This window comes from Varanus komodoensis, unplaced genomic scaffold (assembly GCF_004798865.1).
Source record: "Varanus komodoensis strain SLA01 unplaced genomic scaffold, ASM479886v1 scaffold4, whole genome shotgun sequence".
In the NCBI taxonomy this organism is placed as follows: Eukaryota; Metazoa; Chordata; class Lepidosauria; order Squamata; family Varanidae; genus Varanus; species Varanus komodoensis.
In genome coordinates, this window is record NW_025335941.1 from 9,788,226 (window position 1) to 9,807,653 (window position 19,428).

Here is a 19,428-nt window from a genome sequence, read left to right on the forward strand (position 1 = left end):
TGTCTAGCTTACCTGAAAGCTTACTGTTTTCTGAAATATTTGCGTCACGAACAGAGGAACCCTGTGATTGCATCGCAGCTAAGCTCTAACTTTCAAAACAAACGTGGAGACCTGAAAAAGCTGTCTAAATAAAGCCCACACGTTTATGGCCGCATTGAAGTTGGTATCACTTCCTTCTTGGCAGGTTTCGTGTTCCAGCAGAGACATCGAGAGAGGAATTCGCTCCACCTGCCACTACATGCGCTCCCGATCGCGGGAACAGGGAGCTGCTGACCACCGAGCCGTTGCCATTCCGGAAAACCTGTGAACGAAGCGGTGTGTGTGTGTGTGTTTTAAAGTCTATTTTCTTTTAATGTTTTCATATATTTATAAAGTCGCCCTGGGAAAAGTTTTGCTGCTTCTGCTGCTGAAAGACGAGATACAAATCAGCTACAGGGCGATCCTATGTCTCAAAAGAAGTTCCCTTGAATTCAAACTTACTCCAAGTAAGAGCGGTGGGGCGGGTTGTCGCCTTAGTCTGCCATTCTATATGCAGTTACCTGAGAGTAAGCTCCATTGAACTCGGGGGGGGGGGGGCGCGTCCGAGCGGACACCTGTAGGATCGCAACGTTGCTTACCAAAAGAAGCGCGCCCCCCACGCTAAGCAAACCCGGCGCAGCGCGAACAGGCGCCCATGCGCGCGAAGCGGCACGTGACATCACACCGCCAGCTGCTGACGGTCGGCGTTTGGTTCGCGAAGGAGATTTCTGCGGGGACACGGATAGGCTCTGCTCCAACTTCCTCCTTGTGTTGCGGGGGGCGGTGCGAAGCCTCGGCGCTAGTCGGCCGCGGGCTGGCGGGCTGGGAATTCCGAGGGCGAGCCGCGCCCCTGCGGAGGCGTGTGGCTGCGCAGGGGCGGCCGGGCGCGGCGCCCTCGCTTCCCCGGGTGGCATTCGCGCTCGGCGCCCCGACCGGGCAAGGGGAGCCCTCGCCTGCCCAGCTGCGCTCCCTCCCCGATGCGGCCGCGGCCAGGATGGCCCCCCAGAGGTGAGTGGGGCCGCGCCGGGGGTGTCGCCCTCCCGAGGGCTGCTGTGCTCCTGCCCTGACGCCGCCCCGTCCCCGCCTCCCAGTCGCGCGCTGCCTCGGCTATTTCTTCGAAGGAGCCTTCCTGTCTAGTTGGTTTCTCGCTTCGGCTGCGAGACTTGACGAGTTTGCTCGTATAAAGTTTTGAAGCTGGGATGACACGAGACAATCAGTGCTCGGATCATGCCGATAGCTATGCATAGATGCTCTTAACCATGCGGTTCTACAGCACGTTGGAGTCATCGGAGCCAAAACAGCCATTGCTTCTAGCCCGTATCCAGCCTCCGAGCCACCTGCTGCCCCAGGTGCCCTGACCAGGACTTGGGGACATAGAGTGGCTGCTACAAGGGCCTTAACCCGCCCTTCCCTCCTTACGAGGCGGCTGTGGGTGGCTCCCCATTGCTTGCTGTAGTTTGGGGAGTAAGCACTACACTTTCTGTGCCTTTGGCACATCTGACCGTTTGAGAGGCTGTTTGTGCGCTGGAATCGCTGTCCTGACCCCGAAGAATTTTCCCGAGCACCACCTGTAGCCTGGAGGCATTCATAGTAAAAGAAGATGGATGCAGCTAGAAGCCTGTAAGAATTATTTTTATTTTTTAAATAGGAGCTAGGGAGCATTGGCAGGTGCAGATAAAGCTGTTGAAGGATGCATGGTGGCCACATGCAATATAATAGAAAAAGGGAAGAGAGAGGCATCACTGCTTAAATACAGATTTAAAGTGACATCTGCTTTGATCTTTCAGATTTTCACTAAATTCCAAAGGCCTGCAAATTGTTGTGCTCTTACTGTGGGGGTTAAATAGTGACCTACTAAATTCAGGGAGACTTACTACTGATGAAAATGCATAGGATTGTGCTGTTAAAACATCTGTTATCTAAGAATAAAGAAGGGGTGCCTTTTGTATGGAAAGTGATGGGCATTCTTTTAATAGAGCATGCAGCCCAAAGAATTCATGTACGTTCATTCATAGCAGTTGTGTTCACTGTCTCCACATGGAGAGTCTTCTTTTTCCCTATAATATAAAACCATTACAATTGTTCTCACCTGGGGGTTGGAGTTTATTTTATTTCTGTACCACTTGATAGCTGAAGCTCTCTTGGCAGTTCGGAATAATCAAAGCACAATAAAGTTGCTAGGATCTTCTGGGTCCATGGAAAGATTTTTGGGTCTCGCCACTACCTCTTTCAGGGGGCTTGGGACCATCCCCATTTGCAGAGGTGCATTCATCACTTCCCTGGCCCAGGCAATTGTTCCCTCTCCGCTTGTCTTTATTAGCCAAGGAGGGCAAAATGCAGAGGGAATTGCATGAAGTTGTTCAAGCACTTTGTCAACTGAAACTAATTCCATAAAAATAATCTAGGCTGTTATCTGGAAATCTTGCCAGATTCAACAGCTATAACTCAAATGTTATTCCTGGCAGATTTTAAAAAAAATGTCCTGTAATTGTCCTAGCAAGTGTCCTACAGCAGATCTTAGATGCATCTACATGTTCTTAGGGCCAGCATGTAAGATGTTGTTCCTTTGGTGCTCTTGCAGCTCTTAAGTGTATCTGATTACAGGTGCATACCTACAAGCTGCAGGGTCTGTCGCTGTGTGTTTGTTGACTCAGAGTAATATATTATTGTTCTTTGATAATCACCTTCTGATCTAGTCCAGGCTTTCACCAAGTGCTCACATTTTGCCATCAGGCTCAGCTTTCTATCCTAGCAGTTTGTTAACTGCTAGTCAACTTCAAGATGCATTGTGCCGAGTTGCTTGACCTGTGGAATCCAGACATCAGATTTTTACAGACATTATGCCTCAGCAGGAGATAGCTGCATATGTAGGGTGGCCTCCCCCACTGTGGCACCCAGATGTGTGGGTCTGAAGACCCATCTTGCCGGCCGGAGATAGTGGGAGTTGAGTCCTGGGTGTCTGGAAGGTGCTAGGTTGAGTGCGGGGAGTGATGTGGGGCTGTGTTCCCAACATCCCCTCTCCACCTCAGTGCTTATATGTTGAACAAGTGAAACTTGAAAGGGGCTTCTCTGTCTGTCTGTCTGTCTGTCTGTGAAAAGAAGTCTCCATGTAACCATGAAACCTGGTAAAGTGAAGTTCCTAGGTACATGCAGGGTTCTTCCCATGTATACGTGAAGGCCACCTTACTGCTCAGTGTGGGAAGACTGCAGATTCTGGAGCTTGCATAGCTACAGAAATAATACTGGAATAGGGTCAGAACCTGGATAATTCCAGTGAGAGATGAAGCCTTTTAAATCTTCTGATCACAGCAGGCCTTGCTGTTATACTGCCTTTGGTAATGTATTGCCAAAACAGGAGGGTTGTTGAGCATCCAGAAAGCCACAGTGCATAATTGGTGGACCGTTGCTTGTTGGTTGGGGTGACAAGAGGTGCAATATGCAGGCCTGCATTGGTGAGTGATAGTCAATAGATTGAGCAATGGTTACTAGCTAGAATTCCAAAATCTGCATACCTCTGATTACCAAAGGCTCAGGGGCGGGGGGGGGGGCAGAATCCACTTTTGAACACATATTTGTGTTGATTAGTTGGATATGTCAATTAAACTGTGTCTGACATCCATAGGGTAGTTTGGATTAGCAGGTCAGTAGTAGCTCTCTGACTCTGGAGCTGGAGAGTTCTGGTGTTCTGACCACCTCCCTTCTGGCCAGCAGGGAAACCATGTGCCAGCTGCTCTCCAAGGCTGAGAGAGCAACCTCAAATGAGTAAAGGGGACATTCTGTACACAGGAAGGGGAGGAGACTGAAGAAGATAGGTTATGAGCTATCTGGAATCATCTCTGGTCCCCTGTCCTCCCCGTCCAAAATGGCTCATCTAGATGGGAAGAGTGGGAGATGAAGATGACCTCTGCTACTCCTTCCACTCTGCACAGGAAGGCTCTAAGCCTCTAAGTTTGGAGGATTGTATCCTTACCTTCTTTTTTAAATGTATATGATGTAGAAGTCAGAGGCACTACACCTGTGATGAGGGAGTCAATCAGGACATAACCTCCATAGTGCCCTGCTTACTGCTGGTCATTGCTAGGTCAGCTTTCCCCAACCTCGTGGCCTTCAGAGGCATTTGGACCATAACTTCCAGAATTGCCATCCAGCAGGGCCATTGACCGGGAATTCTGGGTGTTACCGTCCAACCATGTCTGGAAGGCAGAAGGCTGGGGAAAGCTGGGCTAGGTGGATCTTGATATGATCCAGCAATGTAATTCTTCAGGTCCTTGCATTGTAGTTCTTGGGTACTTCACCCTACTTGTACACCTTGTATGACTGCCTGCATCTGATGCAGCAGACCATTATCTGCAAAGCTTTATGATTACAATAACTTACAGTACGAGATATACTAGACCATGTTTTTTCCAGGATCATCTGGAATATTACATACAAATCCTACTCTTTCAAGTGGAAACAGCAATAAAATGCTCAGTTTTATTATTCTGTTATGTTCACGGTTGAGTCTACCCTTCCCTTTCCTGGGATAGATCATTCTGCAGCCCTCTCTCTTCGATTTCGGTTCTCACCACCTGCCAAACCGTCAGTCAGCATCCTGTAGTTGCTGAGCACATTCAAGCTTGTGGAGCTTAGGGGTTTTTTCAAAACACATGTATTTAACTCTTGTAAACCTTGGGGTTTCCCTAAGTCGGCTGATATCTCTTGCATTGTCAACAGTCAGCCGTTCATTTTAGGATTCCTAACATACAATTAAGTAAAGGCTAAATATCTTATTAAGCTAGAATAAACTGATATAATTAAAGCAGAAGAAAGTAAATCACGCTAATTGCAGCAATCCACATCAAAGCAAGATCATAAGCGTGCAGTGCTACAGTTGCTGGGGATCCCAGAAACAAACCGCTGAACACAACCAACAGGTCCCACAGGAAGTCTAGACATGAAAAGGAGCAGTTGCTGTGAACCACCAGCTCCTCGAAATAACAATTATTTTCTCCATTTCTTCTACACCTCGCTTGTGTGTAGGTGCTGCTGGTTTTTGCTACAATCAGAAAATGTTTGCTATTAATATATAGAATTGAAAATGCCTAAAGATAGGCAAAAAGCTATATAAACTGTTCAACAATGGGGCCTATTTAATGGAACATCCTTTGAATAGATATAGAGAATTCTGCTTTTAGATACTCTATTTGAAGTTTCCACTGATGTATTGAATAGTCTTAGACTACTTAAGACCCTTCTGTGGCCAAGAGCACATCCTGCATAGCTTTACACAGTGTGGCTCATCAACCCGTAGGCACCCTTCCAGAGAGTTGTATTGGGTCCATGAGACCATAAAGGACCTCTGAAAATCTTGCATGTGCTCATGAAGAATCCAGGGCAATAAAAGGCATTTGGCTGCTTGGTGTCTTTACTTAGCAAAGAAGCACTCTAAATGTTAGGTTATTTGGGAGCTCTTCAACTGCCTTCAGCTTCTTATTAAAGCCAAAGCACCTTGCTTCATTAACAAGTTGGTTCTAGTTGCAGTGTTGGGCAATTTGCCAGGCTCATCACCCTTTCTGATACTAAACCTAGTGGTCCTCTGGTTAATTTGTTGGCAGCAGAAAATGTCAGCAGCCCAATGAAAGTACATTGGGCTCCTTCTGCATATTCAGGACTCCAAGATGTACATAAATTAATTTAAAAAGTGAGATCATGGCAACCAGTCCTCTCACTTCCTGGCAAATAGATGGGGAAGAAATGGAGGTAGTGACAGATTTTATTTTCCTGGGCTCCAAGATCACCGCAGATGGGGACTGCAGCCAAGAAATTAAAAGACGCTTGCTCCTGGGGAGGAAAGCTATGGCAAATCTAGACAGCATACTAAAAAGCAGAGACATCACCCTGCCAACAAAAGTGCATATAGTCAAGGCTATGGTTTTTCCAATTGCAATGTATGGCTGTGCAAACTGGACCATAAGAAAGGCTGAGCGCTGAAGATTTGAGGCCTTTGAATTGTGGTGCTGGAGGAGACTCCTGCGAGTCCCCTGGACTGCAAGGCGATCAAACCAGTCAGTCCTAATCAACCCTGACTGCTCTTTAGAAGGCCAGATCCTGAAGATGAAACTCAAATCCTTTGGCCACCTAATGAGAAGGAAGGACTCCCTGGAGAAGAGCCTAATGTTGGGAACAATAGATGGCAAAAGAAGAAGGGGACGGCAGAGGATGAGGTGGCTGGATGGAGTCACTGAAGCAGTCGGCGTGAGCTTGAGTGGACTCCAGGGGATGGTGGAGGACAGGAAGGCCCTGAAGGAATGTTGTCCATGAGGTAGCGATGGGTCGGACGCGGCTTCGCGACTAAAAACAACAACAACAAGTGAGAGGGGGCAGAAATGGGTTATTCTTGGTGACTTCTAGGGCCAATGGCATATTTGGAGCATGTTCACAGGTGGGAAGGGACAAAAGGAAAATCAGGGTTGGAGGAAGAGAACTGACTTACTCAAGTCTCTGGCAGCATATAGCAGTGTTTCCCAGTTTGATGTCCTCCCTAGGGATGATGGCTGTTGCAGTCAAACCCATTTGGAGGAAGGCAGGTTGGGGATGGTACTGTTTGCATACAGTATCCTGGGAATGAGGATTAGAGTTGTCCGTTGCCCACCATGAGTCTAAACTCTCTACCCTGCACTGGATGGAGAGATGAGCCAGGCACCCTCAAAAAATTAAAATAAATGCAAAGAAAGGGTTGCTGCCTTGGCAAAATTTGGTAGCAAACCATAGCTACAAAGCATTGTACTGGTTGAGAAGCCCAGTCTGGTAAATACATTCCCCACACTTGAATCTTCAGTCCAAGGCACTCTTAATGCAGATGTTTGCAGTAATATGGAAAAGATCAGCCAAGCTGACCACAACATACACAACTGAAATTCCAAGAGATGGCTCAAGTTGCAGACATCTTGTGATAGAATCTTCCACAAGAATGCTTTGGTATTTATTATTTATGGACCTGTTGTTGTTTCTGGTGTTTTCATTTGTTTTCAAGGGTCCTTAATGTAGCTAAGAGTACCCATTGAAAACATTTGGTAATTCTTTTAGTTGTGGCAGCTGCCACTACATCACTGTGACCTGACAACTTCAAAGAAGCCAAAAGGAATGGGAGTGCATTGCATATCTTTGTTGAAACTAATCGGCCACTCTTTTAACAGATCCTTTCATTCCATTTAAGTACTTGCTCAATAAGCAACCCAAGCAGACGAGCCAAAAGCAAGAGTACTCTGCAGCTGGAAGTTGCCTTGCTCCAGAACTTAGCTTTGATGCAGGAGATGCCAGCAAGGTCAGCCTTTGTACAGCCTTACACAGTGAAAGGGCTCCATGCTCAAGAAGAGTTGAGAGGCACTTTTATACCTCATACGGTGATGTGACTAGAATGGGAAATAGCAGGTGGGCCCAGTTCATAGCATGCTTGCTAAGGTAAAGACGCGCCCAGAGCCATCCTCCTGTGTGGTGGAGAGATAACATGCACATCTGCTGTTTCTGTGAGTCTCCCAATTTGTAGCTACTTTCAGTGTTGGTGTCACCTCCCCTTCCTGCCCCAAAATCCCTGAGATAACACAGCATCTGGTCATTCAGCAACTTGTGTATCAGCAAATGAGACAACACATTTTCTAGAAGTGATTTAAGGATATATCATCATCATTCCCATTATGATCTAAAAAGGCTAACTTTGAATGAAATTTGTAATTCACTTTATTATTGAAATATTATTTTACATGCATTTTTAAGGGGCAGTGCTTCCATCCCCAACTTACAAATTATGTAAATAAATCTAAATCTGAAGATATAAAAGCACAAAAAAGAAGGCAGCTAGAAGGCTACCTGGGGAATTCTGCCTGCTATAGGATGCTTTTTCTGTCTGAACATACTTATGATTGGGTCCTTAAGGGTGTAAGCTCACAGAATTCAAATCTTAGCCAATCTTAGCCTGAAGCAAGCCACAATTTCTTAGATTTAGTCCTCTTCTCATAAGTAATATGCAAGTGGAAATATTGGTTTGCCTATTTATGGGGTTGTTGTATATTGATTTTTGAAACAATTCTTGAGTAGCTCTGAGGAATACAGAGGAAAAGACTATAGAAGTATCAATCACTGCATTATACATTTTTTCAGGTTCTCCAGTCATGTTTTACAAATTCTTTATAATATGTACTTGGTCACTGCTCATGTAGACACTGCCTTACCATCTCTTTCTATTTTGCTTTAGACTTGGACTCATGGTCTTGTTTATTTGGATTCAGAGAATTGGTAAGCTATGACTGCATTATTTGTTATATTTACACTTAAAGCAAGGTCTTAAATAAGATGTCAAGAATGATTAAAGCTTTTCTGTCCTTATTTTAAACTTCCAGCAATGTAAACAAAAACAGGTAGAAATGCCTTTTTAGATATTGTCAAGCAGTCTGAGTGGCCAATTTCCCCCCCGCCCACCTAAAATCAGCATTATGTCTTCAACATGTGCACTGCAGGCACCAGGTCAACAGCTGTGACACCAGATCTTCCTGCAGGGAAATTCTATACTTGTTCAGCTTCTTGTGGCATGGAAAATATGGTTCTGGTTGAATTAACTCAGGTCTTAGAAATGAGTCTTGCCAAGACCTTTAAACAGAATTAGTCTTCCCCTTAGATTTTAAAGAGATGACAGACATAGACTGAAGATGATCAGCAAGAGAATGCCAGAGATAGAGAATAGTAGATGTTATGTCGGTGTTCTCCATTAAGAACCAAGCCACATTCTCCTTTCCATTAAAATGTCTGCATGAACTGAACTGAAACCGTGTATCAAGACAGGGTGTACCTAAGTGCTTTTAAAACGTCTGTCTACTTCACTCTGTAAAGCAGAGATAGGACGCCTTCAGGCTCATGGGATCAGTTTTGGTTTTGTTAGACCCCTGAGAGCCACCAACCATAGCTGGATGCAAACTCTTATGCTTAAAGTCTGTGCACGTATTTGCATGCATACATGTAGATGTAAAGTAGCATGTATGCAAGTCCTGCCCACAATATCCTCATAATCCCCGGTTTCCTTGAGCATAGAGGTCTAAAGACCGGACATGATTGGAATCCCTGATAGGGTAGGAGCTTTATAATCACGGTCAGCCAAAGGCTTGATGGAGGCCATCTTCAGACCTTTGCATCCAATGTACGAAGGTCTCACATGGATGTCGGGAGGCCCAAATGTGTGCTAGCATCTCCCTTCCTGTTACAGCCCCACATATGCTCAGATGAATACCTGCATAGGGCTTTAGAATTTGCCTTGAGTGCAAGAATTCAGCAAAACTCACAGTCCTTACACAGAAAAATCTACTACTGATAACACCACATTTCTTCATTTGAGCAATATAATTGAGGGCAAAGAGGAATCATTGTATTGTTCTTGTCTACTGCAAATCACCTAGGATTCTGCCAGTACATCCAGATAAGAACCTTCTGCCCAGTTATAATGCAGAGCATCATGAACAAATATGCTGTGGAAATAAGGCTCAGGTCTAAATCTAAACTAAACCCCAGAGTGCATTTAGTTATCTCTTGGAATTAACCTGAAGACTCTTGGCCGGACTGGAGTAAGACATAGAATCATAGATGGTAGAATTGGAAGGGGCCAAAAGGTCATCGGGCCCAACCCCCTGCTAGTGCAGGACACTAAGTTACACCATCCCTCTCAGATGACTGTCCAGATGCTTTCTGAATGTCTCCAGTGAGGGAGAACCCACAACTTCCTCAGGTAATAGTTTCTGTTTTCAAACTGCTCTGACAATGAGGAAATTCTTCCAGGTGTCTGGTCTGACTTGCATATCAGTGGGAAGAAATTTCCCTAGTGAGAAATTTCCTGCCCTAGAGGAGCATACCACTGAGCTATGCAGTGGTGGAGCACCTTTCTACATGCAGAAGGCCCCAAATTCGTGCCCCTGCAACTCAAGGTAGGGCCAAAAAAAATCCCGCCTGAATGCCTGGAGAGCTGCTGGCCGTGGACGTCAACCACATCGGGCTAGATAGACCAATAGCTTATTCCAAATCCGGCATCTTGCTATGTTCACAAAGGCCTGCAGGTTGTACATTCCTGTACTGGCTACCCTGTCAGCTGCACATTCAGCCGCCTCTTTGAGGCAGTTCGTCAACAAGAGCCACCTAATTATCTGCATGAGTGCAAGCAACAGACTTGAACCAGCACGAATGTGAAGTGACGGGGTCCAAAATACTGCATTAAATCCACACACAAATCAGCCCCTTTTTGTCTGTACTCCTCTGCCCGCTTTAGCACTGGATCATTCTAGCGGGGCTGACTGTGCCTTTCGAGGGAAAATAGCATCATTAACCTGTTTGGTGCCACTCAACCCATGTGCTGAAGAACTCCCTTGTGGTAGCAGTGAGATCACCTTGACTGCCCATTTACAACTGGGGGCAGGGGGCGGGGAATTGGGTCAATGGAATCACATTTCAGGTGACTCTTGACTCCACCATGCACCATCATAATCTTAAGGCCACCCAAAGAACATGCTGGAAGGAGGCGTGTAAGACTAGTTTTAAATCTAAAGTGTTGTGCTGCTTTAGAAAAAACATTGCTTACCGTTGTTTTGTGAGTGGATCACACAGAGCTTGATATCTATCTTGATATCTGCATCAGTCCTGCTGCCTTCAGAGAAGTCAGGATTCTCCGTTCTATTAGGTGCCAGAGTTCCGGTGTAGATAAAAGGCAGAAACATTAACATCAAGTTCAGTGGAAATGAAAGGAAATGTAGTAAAACTAGATTATAAGAAACAGTGTATGTTTGAGTTATGTTTCCTCTCTCTGTCTTCATAGCTAATGAACACATAGTCCATGGCATAATAGGAAACGCTGCTGAACTTAAATGCCAGTATACTGGAGAACCATTCATCTTAAATCAATTTCGAATACAATGGCAAAAAAAGGGAGAGACAAAATGCTTCGTAGATGCTTACTTCCCTAATCAAGATATGAGGGAACACCAGTGTGCTCAGTTCAGAAATAGGACTCAAGCTGATCCGCAACGGAAGGAGGATGACTTTACTCTGAAACTGCTAAACCTCAGTCCTAAGGATGAGCTCACTTATGAGTGTGTAGTACAGAGAAATAAAAGTGGAAGATATGAAGTCATTCACAGTGCAGACATCACCCTCCAAGTTGCAGGTAAGGATCTTCCTTTCAGAGTAGCTTTTCATACATTGCTGGTCACTGGCTTGAGAGGACATCCTATGCTCAATGTTTGCAAAGTTCTTTTGCATTCCTTTGATGCTGGAGAATGGCAGGGGAAAAGCCATGTTCAAAAGTATGCTTGCTTGCTTCTGAATTCATGAGAAGCAAAATGGTATTTTTAAAGGGGACATTGTTTGAACTCAGAGAAGACAGTCCAGTCCCTTTCTTCAATTTGCACATGCGAGAGAGAGAGAGAGAGAGAGAGAGAGAGAGAGAGAGAGAGAGAGAGAGGCTACTGCTGCCAACCTGTCCACTTCCCCTGATCATGGAGAGCTGCAGTGGCAGACAAGTTGCATGGAAGGAGACAACATCAGACCACTTGAGATGGTCTCCATTTACCGTCTTTGAGGGGGTGACTCTTTGCTTCCCACTGACTAGGCTAGACTGCAAACATGCTATGCTAGTTTGCTGCTTTTGTGAAACAGACCTCTGCAGTCAGGACCCAAGGCCGCCACGTGTGCCCAGGGCGGTGCGCAAAACCATTGGTGAAGAGCAATACTTGCCATATCATCATGTTTTGAAATTCTTCCTCTCCAGCTTCTGTACCACAACTTCACCAAAGTGACAATGTTAATGTGCAATTGTAAAAGCATGCCACTCTTTTTTCTTCCAGCAAGCTACAGCAAACCAAAGTTAGTGGGCCCGGTGCAGTCTGGAAAAGAAATGACCTTCTTTTGCCACTCCAGCCATGGATATCCACAACAAAAGCTTCATTGGATAAATCAAACGGACAACAGCTTCTTGAATGGAACAGAAAATGTTACTGAAGAGCCTGATGGGAAGTTCAGCATTAACAGCACATTGACAATCGAAGCATCTACCAACACAATCTTAGGGTGTAAAATTGAAAATAAGTGGATGAACCAAAGTACAACTACCACCAGTAAGTTAATGCCCATATTTTATCTTCATGAGCTCTGGTCTATATTCAGTGAGATCTCCAAAAGCAGGTTTGTTCTATTAAAATAAACAGATTCTAAAATCTTGGCTTTTCATAATGTGTAAGCTAGACTGAAATCTTGCAATCTTCTGCAAGACCTGGAAGGATACTTTTAAAGTTTCAGTGAAAACTTTTAAATTTTCATAACATGTCTTTTGAAGTTTGCAGCCAAGTAATTTAGTTAGGTTGAAGTGCAAAATTCAGTTCGCTGTCCCCCTTGTGCTTTGACTTTCATTGCATCTTGGGAACGTGAGGTCACAGTGTTGTGGTGATAGAAGTAGTTGTTCTTGGCTAAAATAGTTGTTCTTGCTAAATTTCTCTTCCTGTAAAATATATTAAGTTGCACAAGCTAAAGTCAGCAATCCTAAAATTACCTGTCTCTGTGTTTGAGTCTCCGAAGTTTCCTTGCCCAACTACAGTGGTGCCTCGTACTTCAGCATTAATTTGTTTCAGGAGGCTGTTTGAACTCTGATCATTTGAACTCTGCTTCAGTTTCCCCATTAGAAATAATGGAAAGTGAATCAATCCATTCCCAGACCTTAAACAATACCCATTTTGATAAACTTAAATAGCAAGTATGGCCTCCTGAAACAAATTATGTTCAAAGTTATATATGAGAGGTGATCCAAAAATGCGTTGAATGTTTAAATAAAAAAATAATTACAGTAAAAGACACATTGCCATTAACCACCCTCAAAATACTCCCTCTCACTTCAAACAGACGTGCCCCATTGTTCTTGCCACTTTCTGAAGCAGCTCTGGAAGTCCTCTTTTGTGAATGTCTTTACTTGTGCTGTCGTGGCTGCCTCAATATCCTGAGTCAATTCAAACTGCACACTTCCTGCATTTCACCCTGATTTAGGCATTCATGTGGGCCTTAAAGGGAAGCAGTGGCCAGGAATACTTTCTCTTATGGTCACTTGGGCATATGGACCTAGTCATATATTAGTCTATCACCTGTTTGTGTTTTCTTTTCTGAAGAGAATTCAAAATGTATAATGAGTCAGCTTCAAAACTTAGACGTTTTGAGAGGAATTTTTAATCTAACTGACCTTTTGGGAAAGGAGCAGGGTGGGTGGGACTTTTGAATGCTGATTTGCTTATGGAAACACTCCTGCAGGACTATTAGTGCAGAATACAAGTTTAATAAATGCATAAATAATGACTAATGTTACTCTTCTTTTGTGTGGTTTGCACAACAATGGTCCATTTTTCTAACTTTTGATCCTAAATGTAATGTTACTACCTGTTTGTAAAAATGAATTTTCAAGCATGTTGAAAGCATAAAAATACCAAACTATACAATTTGTGTTACCTGCACTCTCAACCATGGTGTTCTTGTTCTTTGGGCTGAGCCACAGTGTTGACATCTTCTTATGCTTTTCTCCCTCTTTGACCCTATTTAGTTGACCTGAACGCTTCTAGAAGCAGCCCTATCCATCTCGACCAACATAACACATTTATAGTTTTGGGTGCTGTCGCACTTATAGCAGTTGCCCTCGTCTTCATTCTATGCAGCTGGTTGGTTAAAAGGAATTCTTCTTTTCCAAGTGCATATGTGGGTAAGTAAACAGTGTGTGTGCTTTCCAATCCTGTGCAGGAGTTGGGGGGCAGTGGCCCATACCTAGATTACTAAGTGGTTGGTGTGGCATTTCTGAGGCAGAGCTGCAACTGGTTTTTAGTATAAACCACCCCAATAGCTTGCCTTGGATGAGCACCCCAGGGTGCTGCCTGGGCCATTTCTTCATCTGGATACTCGCACCTCAAGAGAGAACCTCTTTCTGTGACTTACAACTCCCACCTTAGAAGTACACACCCACACTGCAGAGGAGGCCACTGGGAGAGTGTGCAGCATTCCCTTCTCAAGTCGAGGACCGATCTGGGATTCAACCCCACCTCTGAAGAGGGAGGCGGTTTTCAAATCTTGTTTCCAGAAGAAAAGGCTCCCTCTTCCCTCAACTCCCAGGTGGCTTCAGCCTTCATCAAGAGCAGGCTGCCTTATCATGGTTTGTCTGCTTAAGGACCAAGCCTAAAAATGCCCTGAAAAAAATGAAGGGCAATTCTGGGGAATGCCAGGAAAGGCAATTAACAGACACTGAGCTGAATAAACATACAAAAATTGAATGGGAAGCTTCACATGGCGTGTGAGTAGATGCACTGGTCATTCTGTTGGTCGACTACAGGAACAACACCATCGTGACTCCTGTTTTTAGGCATATTTGTAGGCACCGTTAGCATCATGGAGCTTTCCACTTGTTTTGCCACCTGGATGCTTCTTTGCATGCATGTCTGGAAAGATGGAAGGAATCCTGGCATGACCTCCCCCAATTCCCTCACACTCAGGACAACAGACACATGGAAAACTAGGTAGAGGGTGAGCAGGAAGTTCCAAGGAAGTTTCTTGCAGAGTCCAGCTTCTGTGCAGGAAGTCTGCCACAGTCCTGAACCTTCTTAACTTGCTCAGGAAGTTGTAATATGTAAGAATACTCTTAAAAATTAGTCCTTGATATGACAGCAGATGAAGCCACAGCCTTGAATTTAAAAGAGCTGAGCAAGCCTGTCATGGGCCAAGACAGGACTTTTTGGAGGGTAATCGAATGGCGCCTAGCGGCAGCAGCAGCAACAGATAAAGCACTGTCTCTAAACTGTGATCAACACAGTTTGTCCAAGTATGTGACAAATCAAGTAGACGGCCAGCCACATAAGAGGCCCTTATTTTTAGTCAGCAGCAGTGTTCATGCTGCAGACGATACTTTCAGACTTCATCCTGTAAAAGTCATTTGGAGTTTAGAGGCGGGATGAGCACCCTGTGGGCCTTCAGGTTTTAGCCCACGTGTGCCACCATCCTGCCCCACTGGCTATGCTGCCCTGGGCTGACGAGAGTCACAGTGCAAAAAATAGAGGACCAACAGATGAACTGGCTTGCCACTTAATTGGCTTGTTCTCCCCATCCTTCTTCCAAGTCCTGCAGCCATATCCATGTTAAGCTCAGCAGTAACTGTTTCAAAAAGGAGCTGCAAACAAGGAGAATTAAAGTTTTTCTGGAGTAGCTGGACAATCATGGAAGCAGTGAAAGGCTTAGGATGCTATGAAGTAACCATTCAATGCTTAAATGAAGAGGATCATATCACCACGGAGGAGACACTGTCTGCCGCCCCCCCCCCCCCGCTTCTGATGCATTTATTCCTCTGGCATCCCACCCCACATTTTCAGTGTTTTTGATTTAGGCTAATGGGTGCCCCTGTCATCCTACTGTTATTTCTCCCAAGCTCCTTCACAGCTGCCTGCAAATTAGCCAATAGACAACTTCATTTTGTCAATTGCCTTGCATGTGGCCTACTCCATTTTCTTGTTCCCTTTGACTGCTGACATATACAGGGACATTGACTGGATGTCTCTGCTTTTTAGTATGCTGTCTGGATTTGCCATAGCTTTCCTCCCCAGGAGCAATCGTCTTTTAATTTCTTGGCTGCAGTCCCCATCTGCGGTGATCTTGGAACCCAGGAAAATAAAATCTGTCACTACCTCCATTTCCTTCCCATCTATTTGCCAGGAAGTGATAGGACCGGATGCCATGATCTTAGTTTTCTTAATGTTGAGTTTAAAGCCAACTTTTGCGCTCCCCTCCTTCACCCGCAACAAGAGGCTCTTTAGTTCCTCTTCACTTTCTGCCATTAATTGACTGGATAGGGCTACCCAAATCAAACAGCCATAAGTGTCTACATGCAAAAACTGAATGCTGCTGCTGCTGCTATCATCTGATCCAAGCTGCATATTTTAAGGCATCTGAAACAAATTTAAAATAAAAGAGGCTGAGGAGCAAGTGACAACCCTGTCAAAGTGTTGTTCTGGCATTGGTGAAAGGGCAGTCATGGATGAGGTCTCCGAAAGCAACTGACATGACCCTTTTTCTTTTTTTCCCCCCATTTTTGCCAAGTAGCTCTGTAACCAATTGCTGCAACTCACAGCATCAGTTCCCCAAGTTTGGAGGACACAAGCATCTATCCTGGAGTAAGAAGAACCCCGCAACAAGCCATGGGCCCCTGGCGTGGCTTGTTTCTAAAAATAAGCCATCCTGTGGGAAAAGCTCCAGATTCAGCCTGACCACCCACTGTGGGTTGTCGTGTCAGTGCAAGCCCAACTGGCCTATCTCCCTTTTTAGTGGAAAAAATGTCTGTCGCCGCTGTGCAATGAAAGGCAGATGCAACAAATGTCTTGATAAGAACATGTTGGTGCAATCTGAGCACAGCTGTCTCAGAAAGCTTAGGAACTATTTCTTGGAAGAATCCAAGGCCCTTCTGGTTTGGCAGCAGCCATTAAACTTCTAGTATCTTAAGGGAAAAGGGATTTGTTTGACCAATAATGTCACCTTGGCAAAGCAATCCTGAAGCTCTTCATGCATTTATGCATGCAGATTGATGTTGTTTACATGTAAGGAAGTAGTGCTGGCTCCAAAAAATCGTGCTTAAGCCAATTTTTTTCAATGTTATTTTTTCATTAAGAGAAGTCATAACCAAATATGCTCCAACAATGCGTAGTCAATTTGAAAAGCACAAGAGGAGTATTCGCTAAGAGAGTCCAAAGCCACTCCATCTAATTAATCCATGATGTTTTTCACAACATGTTTATCCATTAATTCCTAGCCTCATTTCCTCGTGGATGAAAGGGCAGAAAGATGACCCAAGATCCCATGTAGGTTTTGCAGACAGCTTGTTCACTTTGTTTTTTAAAATGACTCTTACGTCTTTGGATCATTCATTTTGTGTTAGCATGTAAATCTGAGACAGTTGGATGCAAGAACTCAACAAATAACCACTATTGTAGTCTGTTACCAAATGTCCTTGTTTACACATGCATGCAAATTTGCATGTGAACCTGTTAATATTATTGATGAACCTGGTAATATAGGATGTTTTGTCAAAAAATCACAAAATGAGGTAATTCATTTTAATGTGAGTGACAATTTTATTTTGCTACAAATGTTTCCAGAAGGAAAAAGGCTTGCTTAGCATTATACAGCCTCCATCCAGATTTGGAGCATAGTATATCAAGTAGCTTCCTGGAGATTAGCTTCCTCTCTTTAATTTCATATTCTTTTGAACTAATTCTCATTTCTTTATTCTACTCGGCTTGTAAATTTGACTATACAATTAATCATTTGGGTTCTGAGGTCCTAATTGTCAGCTTTACATATAAAATGGTCCTCCTTGCATTCACACTACACTTCTGGTATAATATAATGTATCCTTTGAAACTTCTTGTATTCTGCTTTCTTTTTACAGGTGTTTGTGAAAATGAAGAAGCAGCAAATGCCAATGGTAAGGAGAAATTTTTTCCCAATGCAGTAATACTGCTTAAGTAAAGTACACTTGGAACTTCCAAAGTGAAATTTTCTTCAAACGTTTGAAGAAAAGAACCATCTTAGCTTGGTCCAGATTATGAAAGCTGTTCTTTACACTGCTAATCACTCCAGAAATTGCATTTCTTCCTTGGCCTTTCCATTAATGTCTCTTCCTATTTCAAAAGCAAAATATAGTGTATGTGGACTGTAACACAAATTATATCATGCAAGATACAGATGGTGCTTCTTATACGAGTATATGGGTGCTGTGAACATTGATTTGGCACATTTGAAAGCTGTGTGACAGTGGGCATTCAGGTGCTAGGACACATTCATTGCTGTTCCAATAAAGGAATATTTATAAAGGGTCTTATTAGGTGGGCACCATTACCTTGAGCTGATAGCCTTGGTTGGTGGTCTAGTGAGATAGAGGCCCTGAAGAAAAACAGAAGCACTCAGACAATAGCAGCACTGCTATATCAATCAGAAACATTGGGAGGGGAGGGAAGCCTTAACCCTTTGCCCAAAGATCCTATTTCCATGGGCATATATGTGAATGTGGTCCCCAGCTGGAGGACCACAGCTGTGGTCCCCCACTCTTGCATTAAAAGAATTCTGGATGAAGCCGTTCTCCTTTTCCCATAGGTAACAGGCTTTAATTTTCTTTTTAAAGCTGCTGTTTAAAGCACCTGGCCATAAGAAACTTCCAGATATCTTGGACTGCTGGAGAGAACTCAATTTGGCATGACAACACTACTGTGAAACACTCCCTCGAATATTTGGTGGAAAAGTGTTCCGTCAGTCCCGGAGCATGAGCTGGAGCTAAACACTGACAGCTGGCTTAATCTGCTGTTCTGCACTATCAGCGCACAATTCTAATCAGCATTTGATTGAAGAATGAAGTCGGCCCCACGAATGAAACCCAGAAGTGTACACTTTCTGAATGAGGCCCAGCACTGACACTACATGGAAGCTGTCACATGAACTATCCAGGAGCTGCTTCAGCAGTTATAAAATGCTGATGTTGACAGACATTTATGAGATAAGATCTGAACCATGAGAGCTCTCTGGAGCTTCCAGGCCTCTTTCTATGACCCTGAACTCCGGTTGCTGAGGAGCAACAGTGAGGGGAGGCTGTTGCCCTCGTGCCACGCTTGTGCACTTCCAGAGTGCACCTCATCAGCCTGTGGGAAAGAGACTCCTGTACCTTTCAGTCCAATGGAGCAGGACAGCTCTTCCATTCAAAGGATGGTGGTATGGGAGGAGGAGGTGCTTCCATGCCCAACATTCCAGGGGTGCCCTAAGCATGGGAGATTTGTGGAGTGGAGGAGAAGTGGGGAATCACTTTCTATCAGAGGGCCAAATTCCACTTCAGAGAAGCACTCCAGGGCCACATTCCATGATATGTTGGGTGAAAAGTAAAAGAGGCAAAGGGAAAATATGAAAATCGACTACCAGCACATGGTATTCTACGGCTTTTCCTTCCGGGAACGAAGCCTTGGAAGAGGCATTCTCATCTTTTAGAATGGAGGATGAGGGAGTGTATCCAAGAGCTTGCCAAATGATAGGTGCTGGGGAGGTATTTGGGAAGTTCGAGAGTTGCATTGGAACCCCAGGGCTGAGCTTCCCTACCTGTAATAGAGGTCAGGCTCCATGTGCCGCCCAGAAGAGCCAGCCCAGTTTTCTCATCCCCCTTTGAGGAGAGGGAACAGGCTTGCTAAGCAGTTGAGAAGATGGAGGACACCAGGAGGTGTGAAAAGTTACCATAACTGTTCTCAGTGTTTCTTTGAGTTGGCCCCAATGAGTCGATACAATTATGCTTTTACCATGCTAAACCAAAAGCTAGTGGGATTTAGTGGTGTTTTCCTGATAACTGTGATCACTGAC

The 19,428-nt window shown here is 44.5% G+C and overlaps 1 protein-coding gene across 3 annotated transcripts; it reads left to right on the forward strand.

Annotated features, from left to right (window-relative positions):
- Positions 1 to 946: 946 nt before the first annotated feature.
- ICOSLG (inducible T cell costimulator ligand) lies at positions 947 to 18,161 on the forward strand. 3 transcript variants are annotated; one of them, XM_044441462.1, is made up of 6 exons: positions 947 to 1,026; positions 8,252 to 8,292; positions 10,847 to 11,194; positions 11,874 to 12,143; positions 13,607 to 13,762; positions 17,483 to 18,161. In XM_044441462.1, exons 1-6 carry the CDS (start codon positions 1,013 to 1,015, stop codon positions 17,560 to 17,562), a joined length of 909 nt encoding a protein of 302 aa, XP_044297397.1. In that variant the 5' UTR covers positions 947 to 1,012; the 3' UTR covers positions 17,563 to 18,161. The 3 variants fall into 3 exon arrangements, with proteins under 3 accessions (XP_044297397.1, XP_044297396.1, XP_044297398.1); XM_044441461.1 differs by lacking the exon at positions 947 to 1,026 and adding an exon at positions 1,061 to 1,638; XM_044441463.1 differs by lacking the exon at positions 947 to 1,026 and adding an exon at positions 7,214 to 7,324.
- Positions 18,162 to 19,428: the final 1,267 nt, after the last annotated feature.